A 21143-nucleotide genomic window follows, 5' to 3' on the forward strand; every position below is an offset into this window, starting at 1 on the left:
TTCCATGGTGCGCTTCTGACCCCTACTGACGTAAAATGATAGTCACAGCTGTGGTTGCAGAGCAGAGCAGAGCAGAGCAGAACAGAGGCTGAGTTCATGCTGAAACAGGGAGGGTGTCCTGCACACCGGCTGGTATTTATATACTCAAACCGACTGCAGGTAAATCTGTCAAAAAAAAAAGTAACACACATCCACATTTTTGGCGTTTGTCTCATTTTAGTTTATTCTTCATCAAGTCCTCAGAGAAAACAGTGTTGGCGCCTGGCTAAGTGAGCAATAATAACATCAGCAGGTATTTCCGACAGTGGCAGCAGGTGAAAAGAGGAGATTCTCAATTCAAACAAGGAGCATAACAATCAAGTCCATCTGACATTTCCCTGTAGGCAGATACTTGGAAACAAAGTGGCGTTTACACACGAACATGTTGCTGTTGCTCCAATAGGCCTGCATGTACCTAGAATAATTCTTGCACTACAACATCAGAAGCCTGTCACATGCGATCAATAACCAGACATTGGACTTAATGGAAATCTATCTTTTTTTCTTTTTGTATAATCGCTTCCTTCAAAGAGAGAGAGCCTGAGTGCGGTGACGACCTGGAGTCGGTGAAATGTTGGGAGGCCGGGCTCACGCGGCAACCGCTCCCCGGTTTTAATCTGAGAGGGAGAATGGCGCGAGCAAAACTAAAGTGACACTTACACTTGTGCAAACGTACAGGAGTATTTGGGATGTAGCTTAAACCCTGGACTGTGGTACTTCATCTCGACATGTGAAACTGCAAAGAGACCTGAAATGACTGCATATGTTGCCATGTGGTGAGTAAAGAGATCTCCAGTTCCACGCAATCTTCTCTCACAACAAGGGTGCCATTTTTATGATTTATTAAACTGCTTTATTAGATTTTCTAAGACATAATGTTTACAAAGGAAGGCTAGGCTGTGATAGATTTGACCCCCACCCCCCCTGCATTTTGTAATCTTGCAGCGGTCCTGAACTACAAGCAAGTAATGTGATCTATAGTTGCTGTGAAGGCACCGTTATATGTTTCTGACAATATCACAGGGACCATAGAAACAATAAAGTCAGGGGTATCGACCGGCCAATACATCCCAGCAAAAGGAAAAGTCATTCCCCCGGCTGACCGGGATAAGTACCCTGCCGTGACACAACCTGATTCATTTGCACTTACAAGAATATGGCCAAGCAAAACTAGCTCACAATACACAATTTCTTACTTGGAGAGTGTAACATTTTAACCAAAGAAGCCGTTTGCTTTCCCCAAATGTCAGTGTCGACTTCAAACATTACATCGGTTGTCTAGTTTCCCCCACTTTCTTGCTTTTCAACTATTTAATAGTTTCAGTGCACATACGGGGTAACTGTTTGGGTAGAATGTTGTGGAACAGGTACAAAACACATGTTCATGACATTGCAAGAAGCCCCTGGCAAATGAGAGCAAATTCCACTCCAGAGAGAACAATTTGAATCACAAATCTCCACCATATACCGTCAATAAAAAAGCAGCAGTTTCACATGTCAAAGTAGTATTAGCTGAGCACTATGATAAAACACGTGTGCATATGATACATGTGGGCAACTGTTACACAGCCCATTTCAGTATTTCGTTTGGCCCATAACTCAGACATTCTGTTGCCCAGTGCCGACTTACTAACGTGCTCGTCTTTTTCCTTTGTTCTCCTTTAGCGTCTCAGATCTAACTCTTGACCCGTATGTGGCGTTGGCAGGCCAGCTGAGTCAGGCAGGGAAACGCAGGCGGCGTTGGCAACGCCGAGACGGTTTGATCTCTTCCGACACTGCAGTGCTCTTGCTTCCTGGAATTCAATATGGTTGCTAGGCAGCTGCAGGAAGCACATCGAAGCTGCAGTGGTGTTCAGCGATTTCTTTGGCACAGCTCGTGTAGATGGAGGGCTCTGGGTACAGTGAACAGAACACAGACTCCCTGAGAGCGTACTCAACCCAGAGTCAGTACTGAAATCGGTGTGGAACAATATATATTCAGTGTCCTTTACAAAGCTTTCATGTACAGTGTAACTATATTGGAGGTTGGTGTTTATATCTCCTAGGTATAGAAAACGTTTCAGATCCCTGGGATAAAGCCCAGCAAATGGCTTTGCACTGCTGAATCTCTGCCAGCCCCACTCTTCCTTCATGTGGTTAATTCTGTAGTTGAGGATTCAGTGATGAAATGTGCCGTAACATTTATTCCACCGGTGACCACAACAGCGCATCCACTGAGACAACAATGCCCACCTTTCCATCTTCACTGTGGGTGTTTGTTTCCTATGGAAACACTTCCTCCTCAATTTCTCGTCAATGTATCAATCCATACATTTTCACACGCTGCTGCATCTTCTCCTCTGCACAGATCCATTGTGCTTATCCACGTCTTTTTCTTTTTTGGTTCTCTAAGCGTCTCTTTTGAAATGTAAACCGCTCACAAGGGAGTGCCGACACAAAAAACAGATAAAAACACAAAAAAGTCAGAGACCGATTTTGGAAACCTGGCAGCTTTGTGGGTTTTTTTTTTTTGCATATCAAGGGGCATCCAGTTTGGGTGTCTCTTCCAGCTCCAGTGGATGCACCTCCACTTTTTGCACTGTGATCATCAATCTCTCCACCTCAACTCATAGCTGAGGCGGGAGTCTGCTCCCACGTCAGAGGGTGGAACGGACAAAAGGTGCGAAAGGACAACCAAGCGGCAGTGCAACAGAAAAAGAAAGAATGAAAGAACGGGTGAGAGAAGGAGAGTCAGCTGACGGCTGCCAGGTGGTGACCTTTAAAGCTTTGAAAAATCTCGTGTCCTGGCAGCGCCCCACGCGGGCTCCTTCTCATGTGCCAAGAGTGAGTGATTGTGGGACGAGTATCTGCGCGTTAAAAGGAACAATCCAATCTCAGAGAGAAAAGCAAACTCTCTGCATCAATTTGCAAAAAAAACCTTGAAATCCATCGACATTACAATTTACATCCAAACATAATGGACCACAGCAAACTTATTGTAAAAAAAAATTAAAACTAGAACACCCTGTTTAACTCACTGGTGAATCACTGCACAAATACACATCAACAACAGCATTTCATTCTGTGCATTTATCTACTTTTACAGTAGTTTCTCTTCTGTCTGTGCTTCTGGACAGCTTCAACACCGCTCTCGCTCACACTTCTCAGCATTTGAGGAGCAGACGCAAGCGAGAGAGCGAACCTGTGCAAAAAAAGCCGACCTTAAAAAGTACGGCAGCAACAGAACCAACAAACAAAAGGGACAGAGCGAACTGCCTGTTGCGCCACATTCAGCGTTTTGTCTTGGCACCGGAGCCTTTTGTTTTGTCGATGATGCAGATACTGGCGTATCCAGTATGTGGGCACAACATGCCACACAGGAATGAGATGTGAGCATCCATTAGCAGAGAGGAGCAGTGAAAGGGAAGGAGGGAACAAAAAAAAAAAACTTTTCAGACCCAGCGTCGCTCTTAAAGTCGGGTACACGCCCACATTTCAGACCTTCTGGCAAGAATTTGAGATCCAGGTTAGTCTCAAGGTTGTCAAGTATCGCCCCTCCTGTCACATTATTCTCGCCGCTGCTCGACTCAGATTGCAGTGGAAACTTTCCACGGCCGGGAAAAAGATGAATGAAATCGACGTCCAGCTTTTGTTGCATCAGTTAGAACTCATTTCTCCGTCATGGCTTTTTTTTCCAAATTTGGTACCCAACGCTCACCTTTGGAATTCACACATTTCCTCACCCTTCTGAGAGATCCTGCCACAACCGCACAGCTCACCCCCTGCAGCATAGATCCGAACGCCCTCAAAAATCTGATTATCCAGCACTTTCAAAGTTTCCGACAGCATCCGATCAATGCTGACCAGTGCTAATGCATTCTCATAAGTAAACAAATCAGTAACTTTTGGTTTCAATTCTCCTGTAGTCAGATGTGTGATAAAGGAGTGGAAAACCTGCGACGTCCAAGGCCAAGAGGACAGTCTTCTATAGCTAAGGGATGTGAAATTTAAGGGATTCGTAAAATTCTCTGTCGCCGATGTGACGAGTGCTGTACAAGACAGTGGTTGCTTCGAAATTCAATCTAAATATATAAGATTGGATTCCGTTTTCCGCTTCAGTATCCAGCATCCTGATAAAGCATTTCTTCTTTTCTCGAGCAGTCCCATGCGATATAAATAATCTAGATCTGATTGGTCAATCATCCAGGCCTCTCTCTCCCGTTTATGGGGTCTCCTTCCTCCAGAAAGGTGCCAGTGTTCGTTTTGTGAAGTTTGTCTTGGAGTTCTCTCGTGTCTCAGGCCGACATGTCCGTCCCTGAGGAGATGTGGGTCGTCGCCCTTTCTGAGCTGAGTGTGCGTGGTCAGGGTGCACAGGAGGGCAAAAAAGAGTCAGATCCATCGCCCGGATCTTTGGGTGTGCTGCTGCTTCTTCCTCCTCTTACACATGTAGTAAACCGGGAAAACAACCAAACCTGCAGAAGACCCAAGAGAAGATAAAAGAAGGTTTATTATGTATTCTTTTTTTTGTTTGTTTGATCATTATCATCCTCATAGCCTGATATCAACAAATCTGGTATGTAAAATTAATTGAGCTGAAAAGTGGAGGACTGGGGAGAGACGGCAGCACAACGCTGATTCTATTAACGATGCAAGCAAATATGAATCTTCTGTCGCGGCGTATTAGCGTGCGGCAGATCATCTGTCGGATTTACAAACACAGGAAAGAGATTAACACTAATTACGGTTCAGCCGAGGCATCAATCGCATGCAATAAAGCCTGACAAATGATTCAGAGAGCACGAGCCTCCAGCTGGATGATGATTTAAACGTAGTTCCAGGAAGTGAATGTCAGGCAGTCGGGCTGATAATCTGGATCTACGGCTTTAGCATTTTTCAGAACAAGAAAAGTTTCCTTTTGTTTGTTTTTTTTGACATGAAACAAAACGGTGCCCATTGTTGAAAGTGAAAACTGCTGTTCACCTCACTGGAATCCACGTGGATTGTGTGAACGTGTGTAGTTATGTTACCTATCACCAGTGCGAGAGCTCCAAACACCACGACCAGCAGAATGACCACTGGAGCTATCAGCACCTTCGTGCCTGCGGACAGGAAAAACAGAGCAGTTTAGAGGTTATTGTGGGGGATCAACTCCATCTGAATTAAATACAAAATCTTTCCCGCTATCAAAGACGGCGTGAGAAAAAGCACAGAGCGCTGGAAAGGGCAAATGGTTCTTATTAGGGGACAAACTGGCCTCCCGCTGAGAGAACAAACTGGAGCTGCCACGCTGGAGTCGAAGGAAACAGATCCGTCGGGGGTTCGGCTCTCCGGAGGTTTGCTGGTTCACAGATCTGATAACTGTTACTGAAAAATCATGACTAAGAGAATCTGATGTGCAACACTTTTAAACTTCATTTCAAAGCTGTCCTCGTGAGCTTCTCCAAGTAGAGGTAGATGTGAATGTGTTCAGTTCTGCTACAAAGAAACTGTAAATTCATGTGAGTTTCTTTCGGCTTTACTAGACGCACTAGGTCAAGAAAAGAGTCATTCATAAGCGTTCAGGCTCCTTTCCTCCCAAGCTGTAAGTAGTACATAGGAACTTGAAGAAGAGCTCTTAATTCAGGTTATGGCATGAGACCTGTGACTCAGGTGAGCTGGCTTTGTTACATCCGGGCCAGGGTGGCTTGATATAAATGATGGAGCAACAAATTCTCTGAATAAAATTTTTGAATTCCTCTGGAAAACATAAAGACATCTGCCCTGAATCTTAAGGAAAAAGTAGATCATGCTGCCAGACAATGACTCAAAGCACACAACGGCGCCACCAAAGAACGGTTAAAGGGAAATAAAGTTTGTGTTTTGGAAAAGCTCTGGCCTTCTGACCTTTGCTCTGACTTAATCCAATAAAAAAGTCTCGGTTTGTGTGACAAAACCCACGACGTCCCAGAGTTAGAGATGTTCTGAAGGAGGAATGCGCCACTACTCCTCCAAGCCTGCACTCCAAGCCAAGCGATAAATATTTACTGAAACGCTTTGAGGGAGGTCCCTCCGCTTACTGGAAGAAGAGTTTAATATTTTGGATCATTTTCTTGTCAATAAATGAAAATAAAAATAACCTGCTTGTACAATTTAGTTAAGTGGGTTCTCTATATCTATTTTTAGTTCTATCTATTTTCAGATCTTCTGTTTGGGGGGGGGCAATGGTGTTTTTTACGGTCATTATCATGGAAGATTACGAGGGTTTAAAAAACTTCCAAGCAAACATCAAGCCCCCTGAGAGCGTTGCACCATGTAAACCCCAGAGGTTTGGAACGGTGGGAAAACATAACAATGCAAAAATTAATATATCTATATAAATAGATATATTATATAATATATAATTAAAAGTCTTTATAATCAGAGGGCTCCAAAAGCCTGACGATGTACAGAAGCTGTGGGAACAGTTCAAAAGGCAGAGTAACTTTAATCCCACCACACCAACTTACCACATACAGATCCTCTGACTAGCCTTCTAAGGTGAGGTTTATCAGGGAGATAGCGATACTTGCAGCCAAACACACTGAGGTTGGAAGTATGGTCCCCAAAAAATCTGACAACATAGAGAGAGATGAAATGAAAAAAGACATAAAAACGCAAACAAGGCGGTCAGAGTGAGGACGGAAGAAGGCTCGGACCTCAGGTGTCGGTAGCGCTCTCCACAGCGGTAACAGAAGTTTGTGTTGCACTGCGCGCAGGTCATGTGATCGCAGCCCTCAGTGCGCTGAATATGGATCTGAAGGAAAAGATAAGAAAAAAAGTGGTAAAAAAGTGTTTTAAAAAGTTTTCAGCCGACGAATACACTGCAAGGACCAAGCTCTGCGTGTAATACCTGGAAAAAGTCAACTTGGTACAATTTCCCAAAGAGAGTGACAGTTCAGTGCAGGGTTGTCACACTGCTCACACTGAAAACTGTGCAGTACATCTGTTGGATCGTCACTGTTTCGTAGCCATGGCTGCGAGCAGTCTTCCTATAAATTGTGCATTAAGTTAGTCCGAGTCTTTTACAGCTAAACACGGCATGACACCAATTTTGTCGACTCCGTGGCCAAACGCTCTCCTGTCTCCATGTGCTTCCAGAGCAGAAATCCAGAGAGGTGGAGCGGCAGTGATGAACACAAATGGAAAAGCCTCGCTGCTGTGGGAAAACACTAAAACCGGTAATTGGCTTAATTTATGTCTTCCTTTAGTCATCTGCCAGTCAGATTAGATATTGTGTAGACTCGCTTGGGTGTAATGAGACTGGGACATAAAACCAAGCTGGCTTCACGACTGTCAGAGAGATGCGAGTGCGTCTCGCAGCTACGGTTTTGTGCCGCAGAAACGCGGTCAGAGCTTTGTTCTGTTTCCAATACGTTCACCATCTATGCACCGCTACTCTGCTGTTCCGCGCGCCACCCCCGTCCCCAGCAGCTCTTCATCCATCACCCACCCCAGCTTTCACGCTTCTTAACCTTCAATGATTCCCTTATCTACACACATTCCATCCCCAATCAATCATCTCGCTCCTCATTTAAAGAAAAGTAACTGGTGACATCCGGCATCTAGGCAGCATCCATCCATCCAAAGCCCCCCCCCCAGCACAAATTCTAGTTCTTACCTTGCACTGTGGACATTTCTGGGCATTTCTCTGCCCGTGCTCGATGACACTCGCCCAGTTTCGTAACAGCTTGTCCCCTTTCCTGTACTCGCGGCATTTGAGTCCATTGTGCCAAGGCGCGTGGCATTTAAAGCACCACACAAACTGGCAGCTGCTGCACTGGATCTACATGAAAGACAAATGTTGCATGAGCATGATCACCAAATAACAGACAAGTGGTTCTGATAATGGCTACCGGAGGTTCGTTTGGTCGCTTTGCTCTTTGAGCACGGGAGTGGACAGTTTAGAGTTGTACACACACAGTGACTTACACAGTACACAGGCAGTGCCTTCATCATCTTAACAATGTGTAATTCAACAGTTTAATGCGCCAGGTCAGTGCCTGCATGCATTTTTCTTATTTACTGAGAGCATTTAAACTTTTGCCCCCAAACAAAATAATACAAAAGGCCTTGAGGTGTTTGTGCTCTGTTCACATTAACATTGCATTCAGCACCTTATTTTCTCGCCACGTCTCTTACTCACAATGTATGGCATTATCTATGTACAATTCATCAATGTGTAATTTACATTGCTGAGAAACTAGCACAGAAAACTGGAAAATATCTTTAAATATTGTATTTGTGGGACGGGTTTGGTGCTGCTACAGATCTACTTGATAATTAACCATCTCCCTCAGCACAATGCATTATGGTATACCTGCTGCCTGAATGACCATTGATTCTACACTATGTTCCACAGAGCATTGGGGGAACTCTCTACTAATTGCTAGTGATTTTGGACTTAGCCAATGACTGATATCTTTTCATAGCTCAAGGATAAACGTGCGCGTATGAGAAATTGATCCCACCTCACAGTTTACACTTTTTAGTCTATATGCAACTAGTAAAAGCTAAAATCGAGTGAAAAGTGGGGTCATTTTCCTCTGCTGGCTGTGTCATTTACAGAAAAACCTCCCGATAGTGTTCCTTTCTGCGGTGACAACACGCACGGCAGCTGCTGAGTGCGTAGCCAGAGCTTTGCTTCGGTCCTGCAGATTCCAGGGGGACTCCTGCGAGAGTGGAGCCCCCGCTGATTTCTGCTCCTCGTAACTTGTATTTAATCTATCACAGCAGAACTTAAAATTGAGCTTTCGGGAGAATCTGTTGTTATTGCAGAAAGCCACAAAACCCCAGTGGATGTATCACTGGCAGTCACTTTTTACAGAGAATGGAGCAGTTTTCTAGAAAACCTAGAGGGCTTTCCAACATTACAAATCAGTGATATAATGCAAGTTGCTTCTACTTTCTCCAATAAAATCTATTACATAAAGTCAGCAGAATGTCGGCCAAAACGCTGCTTTAATGGGAATCTAGTTAATGTCTGGTCACCTGTGGCCACTGAAGACACACGTGGAGAAGCTGTCGACCTGTAATCAGAACACCCGAGGTGCATCTTAATGTAAGCAGCATCTATGATTTCTACACGGTCAGAGCTCTTTTGCAACCACAGGAGTCATTCCCTGCTGAGCAGTAGTGATGACACGCAACCAATGTCTCCGCTGCGTCCGCCTGACTGCTGCCAGGAGTTTTTATTGCAAAAACATGACAGCAACCGTGAATGCAAGTGTCTGACCTTACCTTGTACTTGTGTTCAGAGCGGTTTGGGTTGTGCGTCTTCAGGGAGGTGAACTGGCTGCACTGGGGGCAGGGCTTTGTGCTGGAGTCCAACTGACTCAGCTCCAAAAAGTAACGGTACTTTGCAACCTCTTCATTGGCCAAATGGGAGATCACCAATCCCTCCTCCAGGGTGCCACTACACTCTGTGATCGGACATCTAATGAGAGCTTTGCCCGCCCACAGCTGGGAAACAAACACAGACAGATGTTTCAACATTGGACAAAAGTCTCATCTAGAAGCTTATTTTTGGCCTGCTATGGGCAGACTTCTAAAATCAGTGCTCCTCCTACAACATCAGCAGCGCACCAGCGTTATGTGTGCGTGTGTGTGGCTACTGCGGGTTCATGGTCGTGGGCTTCTCTGATTAAGAGCTTGACTATTGGCACCAAATATACATATGGAATATATTCCCACCACCGATGGGACCTGGTGAATAATTTACCAAAGAGCAGAGGGAGGGAGAGGAAGATGACTGGAAGGATGAAGCAAGCAGTGCAGAGTGGAGGTTAATGTGTCTCAAAGCGCACGGATACACATTAGTTAGCCCACTGTGAGCGCCCTGCAGCCACTTACAGTGAGTGGAACTCATCCACCGTCAGTTCAAAGTCTACCAACATCGTCTGTTCTAACATTTTTTAATAAGTCTCAAGTTAATGTATGTTTTATGCAGCACAGAGGTTAGTTATACTGTGTCACCAGTGGTTTCAATTCAATCAAAGCCATACCTTTGTTTTTAGAGCTCTTCTAATCCCACACTACATATATAAAACAGCATCAAAGCGTCCCCTGTTGGCTTTTTACAGTCTAGATATTTATTTACGCAGAACAACTAAGAGCCTATTACATGATTATGACAATGAATCCTCTGCGAGATTGATAGCTGTGTTATTGTTGTTGCCAAAACATCAACTCTGCGATGGCCGGACTGGTCTGACAGCTTATCCTTCACAAGCACGCGTCACGGTGTGTGGTCGACTTTGTTCGGTATTTCCATTGTCAGGAGGGGAAAGAAAGAAAAAAAAAACAATCATATATAGCCAATCAGGAATGATTTTTGAATAGGAGATAGGACAGCTTAAACGTCTGCTGCAACAATAGCTACAGCTAGGTTACAGCCTAGTGAAATGTTGTTACTATCACAATCGTCACCTGCATAGTCCTTCGAGCACAAGTAGCATGTAGAACATTTTCTATACCAGCCCCTATTATGATGTATACGTGTGGGAAAGGGGTTTATCTGTGATCTTAAGTAAAGAAACGTGTGCCATCAGGAAATATCAAAGGTCAACCTATAACGCAGCCTATAAAATTAGGTGAGCTGGACACGGAAGTGGGAAATGAAAAAAAAAAGAAACCGGCAACATGACAGAAACTAGAGAAAGCATGACAAAAAAGGAACCCCAGTAATGTTCCTTAGATTTAAAAAGGCCAAGAAATAATAAGCAAGTAGTTTGATAGCTTAATCCCTGTTTTCAACATGGTTCAAAGTAAACCAGTACAATCCAGTCTCCCATTTAAAACCGCAAACTGTCTGACATGACGCCTACTGAACCATACACCAAGCCTGTGTGCTAAAATCAGTCTGCAGTGCATTAACGGGGAAAAAAAAAAAAAAAGATCCACCTACACCTGGTGGTTTCCATGACCCTTCTCATTTTCAGTTAGCTTATCTCACTGCTGGCCTCTGTGACGGATGTGATTATTCGCGCCTTGTTATCAAAGCAACTGCAGATAAAACGTAGTCTGAGTGACTGATCAAACCGTTTCCTTTCAACAGATTAAAGCCGATTACAGTAGCAGTGGCAACGTCGGGCCCAACCTGTGTGACTATTTGTCAAATCTGGGGTTTTTTTTGGTCTGGGAGAACAAGGCCCTTGAAGACGAAGGAGAAGACACCCTGAAACACACGGACACCGGCAGGGAGTAGCAGCTGGCAGCGTGCCGTCGCAGTCTGTGCTCCCCTAATTGCAACTGTATGCCAAAGATTAAAGGAAGTAAATGCGCTTCTATCAATTATTCATTTCCTTGATGTATCAGAGTGAATCATCGGAATAAATGGAAAAAACTCTCCCCAGAAGCCTCTCCCACTGTAAACTAATTTGCTCTGAATTCATTGCATCCCTGTTGTCTTTATGTTGGCTGATGATGCCCCCTTTATGGATGTCTAAAACACACAGCTGGAGTGCTAGAGGAATTTTTTTTTTGGCATCCACACAAGGTATTTTTGGGGAAGTATGCTCGGAACACGATCCAGAGGAGGATGAATCAACATTTGTGTTTTGTTGGACTGGAGCCGTAGCTGGTAATGCACCTAAGGATAAAAGCACTCCATTTGAAGGTGGGATCTGACTGACCCCACCAGCTCACAAAGTCTGCTATTGTATAAACCATTTGTGCCAGATCCCTGTTTTAGTGCTGTGACCCAGATTTACGGCGGGAAAAAAAAAATGCTAATCACAAGATCAGGGGACCTGCAGGTGTTGGCCTGTAACATTTCAGTTCATATTTCATAAAGCTTCGCCTTCACCCGTTAAGTGACGTTGGAGAGCCTGTGGAGACCCTTAATCTAGATATTTTCAGAAGTATTCAAAGCATGTGGGGTCAACTTCTGGTGAATTTCCCAGAACCGGCCAGGCCCAAATGCCTCTGGGATGCCAAATATAGCACATGAGAAGTGTGACACAGAAAGGCAGTGCTGCTCAAAGACTCTTAGGCCAGCTGCTGAGTGAGCCAGCAACGACCAGGGGCCACCCTGCTCCCACTTCACTGTGCTGTGGTCTACCCCCCCCTCCAACCAACCTGGGAGGTGACGTAGATTTTTAGACATTCATCACACACGGCCTTCCTGCAGCAGGGCAGGGATGCGATTGTTTTCTCCACCAGGCACACCCGGCAACTTTGCATCTCGCTCTCCTCACCGGCCTGCTCCCTGTACAAACGGTTGGAGATATCCCCGAACGGATCCACCAGGTCGTCCAACGAGTACGGCACCGGTTCGGGACTCGTTCCCCCCATCTGTCCTGTCTCCAGATCAATCTCTGTTGCGTCAGATGTGAGCGTGTCATCGTGGCGGTCTGTGATTTCAGCGTCTGTTCGGTGTCTGTCGTTGGCGATGCAATAAACAGTGCAGTAGACGTGCTCCTTGGCACTAAAAGGCTCCCCCAAACTCGGTGGATTGCTGTCACTGTCACATATATGATGACACTGCTCTGTAACGGTTAAATATTCAACTCCTTGAACACCCGAAGTCGCTAACTCGCTCAGGGTTGGCTCGTTTTGTGTTTCCGGATGCCCCGTTTCTCCGTCCGACTTTTTACACTCGCCACATTCAGCTCCACATAGGTCCGTAACGTCGTTATTAACGCTTCCCTCGTTGGTTTCATGTTCGGCTCCGCTCTGCATCCGACTATTTGTGTTTAAATGGAAAGAGTGTGATTTGGAATCCCCGAAATTCCTCCTCAAAATCTCGACAGCGCTCGCGCTCCTCTTCGCTTTTCCTCCGCCGTTGCAGTTGTTGTTGTTGTTGCCCTCCGCTTCCCTCTCCACATCGCCGCTCCTCTCCTCCGAGTCTCTGCCGCCTCCGTCGAGTGATAACCGGGAGTTTGACCGGATGACACGTCGGTTCAAATCCCTCACCGGCCGCTCAACTTTACCGTCCGTGAGGGAACTTTCTGTCGGAAGGTTGCGGGACAATTTCGCCCTCCCCTCCTCGAAACTGCTGATAAAACTCGGCATCTTAGAGGCGTCAGCTATCGGTCCGTCATCTTCCATCCCCGATGTGGCTCTCCCCATTTAGTGAGCAGGTCTGCCCCGGGTGGACCCCTGCCTGCTTCCCCGTCTCTTCCCTTCAACTCGGACTGCCAAAACAAAACAAAGCAGGCAGCTCGCTGCTTCCGGGTGCAGTCGTAAGCATGCGGGGGAGCGGTGATAGGCCAATGGGAAGCCTAGTGGTGGAGCGCAGCCAAAGATCCTCTAGTGTTAGCAGAATAATTACTGGGAAAAGTAATGCTTTAACTGACTGTGAACAAGTTGAACCCCCCCCCCCCCCCCCCAGCTAACATGTCACCTGAAAGTTTTGGAATAATTTGGAATTGTTCATGTTTCTCCATGAACATAATCCAAAATTGAACAAAGGTGACCCAGTTCAACAAATAGCCAACACAATTTACACTGAGTTAAGTATTTACTGAAGAAATGTATATATTGCATATCTGTGCGTGGAAGGAATATGTGAACGACACGATGAGCAGCCAAATTTAAAGCCAAGTTAAAGTCATGTGTGCCCACACACTGGGATAACAATCAGGTGTCATTGGATGCCTTGTTTTATTGAAACATCAGGGACACACCAAAGCTTGAGGAGAATGAGCACAATGCAAAGTCAATCCCCTCCGAAAGCTCCTCTCATCTCCCTGAGTATTTACAGATATGCAAGTTATGAGAGGGTGATGCACAATCTGGGTCATTCCCTGTCTAGTAAACCTGCAGTGTTTACACTTCTGACTCGAGACACTGAGGCCTCTTATCTGGAGGACCCTGGCTGCTCAGGGCTCATGATAGTACAATAAGGTTAGCCTGACTCTTCACAATGACTCTTTGCCTGCTTACACCCATCACAAAAACAACCGACCAACATTTGGTGTGGGGGAAAAGTTGTTCCAAGATGATATGTAGTACTCGTCAAGTTGCAAGAGATGTTTAGTCTCTGTCAGTTATTGCTGCACACCGTATAGTGAAAGGCAAGATTCATCTACTTTCTTACCACTTACAGATATGTAACATTGGATCACTTTTTCCTGACTGCCAGGCTTTATGGAAGCCTTTCTTGTTAAGCAAAGCGAACCTCTTAAATCCATTCATACTTGTCACAGTGGGTGTCCAATCCAGAATACGAGTGCCGGGGACGCAAGCATCTGCTGGGCTGCAACAAACTTTGCGCCAGTACGTCAGTCTGACCTAACTTTGATTCACTGCCAAGCAGTGATCTGAGACCTCGATTGGCCAATTGTGCGTTTACTCTTTATGACTGAAAGTCTGTTTTGGTGTTATTGACCTCATCGAGCCCTACGATGGTGATTGGTGTCTTAATGGTGGCCAAGTCCGTGCTCACAGACCAAAATATGCATGTTATTAATGTTTGCCTTGACTCAATTGTAATCATTGAAGAGCAGCAGTGTGCTGTTTGCAGTTTGCATGGTGCCCACCGGGTCCCCCTACCCTCCATCACTGTTACCTCCTTCTGCCATCACACTCTGCTTTCATTATTATCATCACTACTATGATTACTGGCTGCTTTTCGTTGCGGGCCAGTTTCTTTCTATTGCATCATGGCATTCTTCTTTTCTTTTTTCCCCCCTTAAAATCCCTCCTTAATTCATAGCAGCCCATTATTTCCTTTCATCAGAACTAAAAACGTGAACGTGGTGGGAAGAAGGCAGTTTGAGCTGCCACATTTTTAGTTCAGCACTGTCGGCACAACCTGCAAGCAGACCTAACCGGCTGTCACACGTCTTCATTAATGCCACGGCCATTTGTTTTCTTGTCCCGGCCGTGATCAGCTGTGTTTCAGCTGAGGCAGCCAACGATGTTAAAAGACCTTTTACAAGTGCAATTACCAGCCTGCGACACAACACCTGAGAAACTACCAGACTTTTTTTTGTTGTTGTTGTTGTTCCGTGCTTAACAGGTCAGCCAGTGAGAAAAAGTGTGCGTGATAGAAATTGATATTCAAACTACTTCCAACTCAGTTTTTTCATTCAAGAGCAGGATTTTAGTCTAAGTTGGGTAGATGTTTCATGTCTTACTTTTACACTGTTATTCTCAGGAATTTAAGTATTGAGTTGACTATTGAATGAGTATTGAATTCACTCAATGAGGGTGCAAGATCACCCGTGACCCTGCTCCTTTAGCACTTCCTATCAATGACTGCAAGAGAAGGTTTAGGAGGTAGTGATAACTCCATGACTGATTCGAACATGATCAAGGTTTTTGAGATGTTCTTTTTAGATATTAAGATCATTTACCAATGGAGAACAGGCCTGGTTTCCTTTTTGTCATTTGAGAGGTTTTTTTATTATTTGATCGAACGACACAGCACTAATCAGCACTTAGCTGACAACAGCAGCTCGGCAAAAACAACAGAGAACAGACGACAAAGAAGACCTTCCTTCTCCACTCTCTACTTTAATCCCAGCAGTCTAGTTTATGTACAGTCACCAAACCTGTAATAAAACCATCATAAATAGAGAAGGAGTTCACATACATGTTTGGAGCCAGTGGCGAACTGTGACAAATCAACCCAGAACCCCAGAATTATTGGATATGTTGCTTGCAAATTGGCGCATTTCCTACAGTAAGAACATTGATATATGTGTAGAGATTATTGCAAAACCTTAAATGCAACGCTGTTCTCAGCAGTGGAACCCTTTACCTTTTCAGTTGCTGATCAATTAAATCAAAGAACTGCAAATGTCTTCAAGAGGGAAAAAAGGGCTTTTCTTTTAGAACTTTACAGTCGCTTGATTCTATGTCCATCGACAAGCAAATCATGGCTTTAATCTCTCTCCACTGCAAATTTAAAGCCCTCTGTGTGGTAGTGCGGGTTTAGAGCGACACAAAAAGGCGCTGCTGACTGGTCCAAAGTCAAACTTGGATCAATCAGCACTGAAGACAATCAAGGAGCGATGTAGATTGTTACAACTTTACGATGAATTCTTATTTCCTTATGTCTGTGAGTCATTCTCGGTGAGCTTTGCCTTCAGTTTTTAAGTGGTGTTGAGTTTCGGTGCAGATTGCGCTTTCACAGGATCTGGGTTAAGCGTTGTACGGTTCACCATGACAAAAAAACAATGAGCTGCAGTACAAAGTCCCATGTGTAGACACACACGCTCACACACAGATAATGATCACTTTATATTTCTATAATCCTTTCTGACTGGTGGAAGGTTTGCTGCTCATTACAGATGCCAAACTGGAGCTGTCCAGGCGATCGATAATGATAACAGAGTGTTAGTTAATGTCAAACTGATCAACTCCATCAAAGGCAACTTAGTAAATAAATTCACTTTCAATTCAAATGGTGTCACTATATAATCTGACTGTCTCTTTGTGTTAGGCCTCAATGAAATGGAAGTGTGGCCATTTTTACACTTTTCTGATTTAATTTGTTAAGAAAAGTGTGCTGCTGACATTTCAAATAGGAATCAATGGGCAATTTGCACTATACTAGTAGGGATGGGAATTGTTAGGAATTTAGCAATTCCGGTTCCATTATTGATATCGCTTATCGTTTCGGTTCCTTATCGGTTCTCTTATCAATTCTCATCCAATTATATAGGCTAGTACAAATATAGTACAATATATAACTCTATATATCTAACTCTGCGTCACTGTTGCAGTCCTCGTCAACTAAATGTTAATGTCAGATGGAAATTATTCATACAGCATGTGGCTAACATTATTACAACAGGGCTCAGAAGTTTTGAATGCCCGTTGGACGGGTCGCAGGAACGGGGGACTTTCATTAATAATATTAATTATATTATTAGTGTTGTTGTTGTTAATAACTGCTCTGCCGTGCTTGTTTCCTGCCATTTCCATAGCGATAGCGGCGCGCCAGAGAAATTTATAATATAACTTTTTTTCAGTGGGAGAAATACAATGTGTGGCGGGAGTGCGTGACAAAAGACTTCTGCCTCGACGCCATGTTGGAAAAGTTCTGAGACAAAACATGAAGTGTGCACATGACGTCATCGTGCAAATGCATCAGATGTTAGCAGAACCTATAAACGGGATCGTTAGACAGGCGGATTAACGATTCCACGGAATCGAACTACTGGGAGCGGTTCTCGATTCCCATCCCTATATACTAGTACTGATATGTCAATATCGTGCTGATATTATCGCAATTTGTTTGCGGCTGACAAATTCCAAACATAACTGAAGGCGGATTGGTTTTTGTACAGTTTTTTTTATCATTTCTTACTTCTATTTTGAGTGTAATTCACCTGCCGAAAAATGAGACTAAAAACGCCAAAAGCGAAGATGAATTAGTCTGACAGCTAAATGTTTTCTATCCGACACCACAGCTTAGTTTGAGCCTCTATGATGAAGTGAAAGTGAATTTCCGGCCCAGACTGAGCAGTGACTGAAAGAATTACAGACTATGGTGCAACTAATTCTGTTTCCTCTCATTGTCCACATACTGTCCCCTTTTAAATACACTGTACAGTTAGAAGAAATAAAACATAGTAGTCCCACTTATACACAACATCATACATTATTAGTCAACTAGAAAAAACAGTAAACACGGCCACACGTGAATAAAAAACGTCTAGTAGATCAAAGTTACGTTTCATTGTTTTACACTGTAGTAGCTATTTCTCTCCTGCAGACACGTTAGAGTCTTATTTATAGAAAAAAAAACACAGAAGTTCACATTTAGAACACTCTTTTTGAAGGGAGTTGAGGAGCATTCAACAAACCGGACAGTTCCCATTTTTACAAAGCTAGTTAGTCACACGCGGCATGAGATTAAATATGCAACTGTTTCGAAACACCTCATGCAAACACACAAAATGCCGTCTCAGTCCTCCGGAGAGACCGTCGGCGGAGCCACTCCGAATGTATCCCGCAGAGTTTTATTACAAAACTGATAAACTGCTGAATGTAACTGGCAGAGGGGAGGTGGTCTTGAGGGAACAGTCTGGTAGTCTACTCTTATGTGAAGAGAAGCCCCCCCTTAAGTGTTCCTTGGTGGAAGGAGAAGGCTTAAACTTTTGGTCCGGTGATTAAAACACAAAAGCCACATTTAGTCACATTTCCAGAAGGAGTCAGTACATTTTCTCACAACGGAATAAAAGAAAAAAAACCTGCTGTCTGCCTGGATTTTCTGTGATTTGCGATATCTTTCTCTTTCTTTCATGGAAACCCTGCGCAGTAAGCGTGAGACCTGTTTGTTTTTCGTCCCGGTCTGTTGCTAAACAAGTCCATGAAATGAATCAGTTGGCACTTTCGTCATTGAAATTCGGGCCTTGAGGTAAAGCTGCTACGCCTCCCTCTTTCCTCAGGGGTAATTTTAGTCCACTAGTGAGGGCTTATGTGTTCAGTGTCATCAAGGATTCAGCCACTGCTGCTTTTCCCGTGTCAGTCTTACCAATCTTTATCAGCCTCTAGCAGCTTGTAGGAGAATTAAAAGAACAAATAAATGAATCTAGAAGCGTCTCTTTTCTTGTAACCATAATTTTTTTTCTCTCTACAATCAGACTTTTCTTCCAAAGACACAAGACATGTCAAAACTCAGGCTGCTCTGACTGTGATTGTCATTTCTGTAAAGGGTGTGTCTTCTCTCTGAGTAAGCGTTACGTGCAGCACATTGCGGCTGCTTTTGAACTATTTCTGTCTTTTCAGAAGAGCGCGATACCGCTTATGATAATGCCGATTGGGCGCTTTATCTGCCCTCCAGCACTTTTTTTTAAGAATAAAATGAAGAAAAAAAGGGAAACACTCCCCTGCTGAAACATGTGACTAAGGGGGATGGAAAATGGCTGCCTGACCACCCTCTTCTGACACCTATCTACCTTTATGTGTCTGTCTTGAGTGGAAGACAAAATATCTAGAAAGCAAAAGACATCCCGAATAACTGCTTGTCTTTAGATGGCAGAGAAAATACTCCTGTCAGCTGGGATGCCTCAGCTCAGAAGCACGGGTCATCAGATGTGCCTCGGCCTGTCGATCAAGAGTCCAGTCTTTCTGTCAGGCAGACAGAATTTCTTTTGTAAACATTGAGATTCACATTAGTAGTTAAAGAGATGAGTGGTAGATCTGTTATAAGCTTGTGCATGTGTGTGTGTTCACATGTCTGCTTCTTGTCCACATGCAGGTATGAGGTGAGAGCATGGAAGTTTGACACATCACACTGTTGGTTAACATTCATGAAACAACTTGAGTTCAGTCCACGACTTGCACCGCGATCCATCTTCTCTGTCACAATGGGTTCACGGGTGCACCAAATAGTAGGTATGAGAAAAGAGAAGTCAAACATTCCTTGATCGGTAGTCTTGTGCGCAGGTTCCTGGTTAGAAGTCTGGTGTGAAATCTGTCAGGCACCAAGAGCATAAAGTTCCAGATAAGCTTAAATGGGCTCGGTTGTGTACACAGGGATGAAGCTCTGGGTTGACTTTGTTTGAACTCTTTGGTCTGCGCAATACTTTACCTCAAAAGGCTTTGAGACTTTCTGCTTTAGCTTGAAGGAACGGGGCTCGAAATTAACATTTTTTTTTGACAGCAGGAATGTAAATTCTCATCGGAAGCCTGAGGAAACGCATTGCCAATGAGTCGTTGCCTCTTTGCTTTCCTTCACAGTGCAGATATCCATTAGCACAATAGAGGGAGCAAGTCATTGGCTCCTAATTGGGTTACACAAAACATCTCAGTGTGGGTCCTGCAGTTACCATGTTCAGCCACGTGATGTCAGTGTTTCACCAGGAACTCCTTTAGCAGGCAGACAGAGCCGCAAGACGCCATCTGATCGAGCATTTGGGGGATTTGTGTTTGGAAAAGCAGAGTGTAATCTGTTCTCTGTCTCCTTTTCTGTGTCTCTGTTTGTTAAAAGAGGGTTGGAGAGGTAAAAGCAGGATTTCAAGCTGTGATCGCTGGTAAGGCAGCTCTCCCGGAGTAGCTCCTGGATTTATTTTGACCTGCGGGGAAAAAGGGAGAGGATGGTTAAAAGCAAATTCTAACTAGAGCCATCAAGCAAAAACATAACTTTAATTCTGCCTCTTAAGCTGCAACTGTTCCCCCTGGTAAGTCAGCATTTAAAGGCACATCTAGCCACCAAGATAAAAACATACAAAGTATGTGATATCATCATTTACTGAGAACTTTAAAGCTTTTGAAGAAGTTTCAAGTATAACTGAGACAACTGAAGGTTAAGAGTTTGATGATGAAACCCTACGCAGTCTGTTCTGTTCAGTATCATTCTTGAATAAGTAATTCACTCAGACAAATAAGCTTAATAACATAATGTTGCTTGAAGAGAACATCAGAAGCACTTGTTTTGTGTGTTTTATGTGCGATAAGAACACTCGAGAGACATCTTAACTCTCTCAGGGGGTACGCTGGTTCTCTCAAACGATTAAACGTATGTAAGGAGACAAAGTATCAGAAAAAGAAAAGAACATGCTCATCCATTTACAATCATTTATGTTTTTATTGCCAGTACAATCAATATGTGATTCAAAGCGAGATTAGAGCATCTTTGATTTAGTAAAACACACTATTGCACCCTTAATTTTAGACTGCAGTTTGCTACGAAAGCTGTGCTTTGTCAGACAAATAGTATCTGACAAAAGCATCAAAATCAGACTTTGTATTTGTATCTTTGCAATTAATACCATCTCATAACTGTCCCCTGTAGTCTCATTACTAAATACACTGCCAGTATGTCAGTTCTGCAATAGCAATGCTCCCAATCGGCCCCTTTCTTTGAGTGTCCTTGGTTACAGAGGATTACATTATGGCAATATATGTTCGATGCGGAGCCTGGGGAGGAATTACTTCCAGGATTCTAGTTTCTAAGTTATAAACAGTAAAATAATGAAAAACATTCTCAATTTAATGAGCCTAGATAGTCATAAATATGGAAGGAATCCAACCAGTGTAAAAAGTTAGTTAGTGACAGACACCCATGAGAATGCACTATAAAATAAAGATCATCGCCATCAGATATTCTAGGACTGGATGAAAAAAAAAGACATTTTAAAAAGAAATAGCAGGGACGAAGTGGAAAATTTTACAGCAGAATTTCCCCCTGGACCGACAGCTGTTCTTAC

The 21143-nt window shown here is 43.9% G+C and overlaps 2 protein-coding genes across 3 annotated transcripts in view; both read right to left on the minus strand.

Annotated features, from left to right (window-relative positions):
* Nucleotides 1–196: 196 nt before the first annotated feature.
* rnf217 (ring finger protein 217) lies at nucleotides 197–13197 on the minus strand. The gene is made up of 7 exons (XM_075458849.1): nucleotides 12112–13197; nucleotides 9274–9495; nucleotides 7655–7819; nucleotides 6693–6790; nucleotides 6504–6607; nucleotides 5046–5117; nucleotides 197–4490 (listed from the first exon to the last, which is right to left on the minus strand). The coding sequence occupies exons 1-7, from the start codon at nucleotides 13102–13104 to the stop codon at nucleotides 4408–4410; spliced, it is 1737 nt and encodes a 578-aa protein (XP_075314964.1). The 5' UTR covers nucleotides 13105–13197; the 3' UTR covers nucleotides 197–4407.
* A 2287-nt stretch (nucleotides 13198–15484) lies between these two features.
* Nucleotides 15485–21143, minus strand: part of nkain2 (sodium/potassium transporting ATPase interacting 2) — a 93393-nt gene continuing 87734 nt past the window's right edge. For both annotated transcript variants that reach the window (XM_075459428.1, XM_075459427.1), the window contains one exon: nucleotides 15485–20009. In XM_075459428.1, coding sequence (XP_075315543.1) covers nucleotides 20000–20009 — 10 coding nt within the window. In that variant the 3' untranslated portion in view covers nucleotides 15485–19999. The remainder of the gene's footprint in view (nucleotides 20010–21143) is intronic.

Source organism: Odontesthes bonariensis, chromosome 24, assembly GCF_027942865.1.
Source record: "Odontesthes bonariensis isolate fOdoBon6 chromosome 24, fOdoBon6.hap1, whole genome shotgun sequence".
In the NCBI taxonomy this organism is placed as follows: domain Eukaryota; kingdom Metazoa; phylum Chordata; class Actinopteri; order Atheriniformes; family Atherinopsidae; genus Odontesthes; species Odontesthes bonariensis.

What these genes read in the sequence shown, in the direction of transcription:
- rnf217 (XM_075458849.1), bottom strand. Translation starts at nt 13,104, where the DNA reads ATGGGGAGAGCCACATCGGGGATGGAAGATGACGGACCGATAGCTGAC. An exon ending in AGAAATGTCCACAGTGCAAG is followed by an intron (nt 6,791 to 7,654) that starts GTAAGAACTAGA and finishes CTTTTCCTTCAG; the next exon opens with ATCCATATTCAGCGCACTGA. An exon ending in AGTCAGAGGATCTGTATGTG is followed by an intron (nt 5,118 to 6,503) that starts GTAAGTTGGTGT and finishes TCCTGTCCGCAG; the next exon opens with GCACGAAGGTGCTGATAGCT.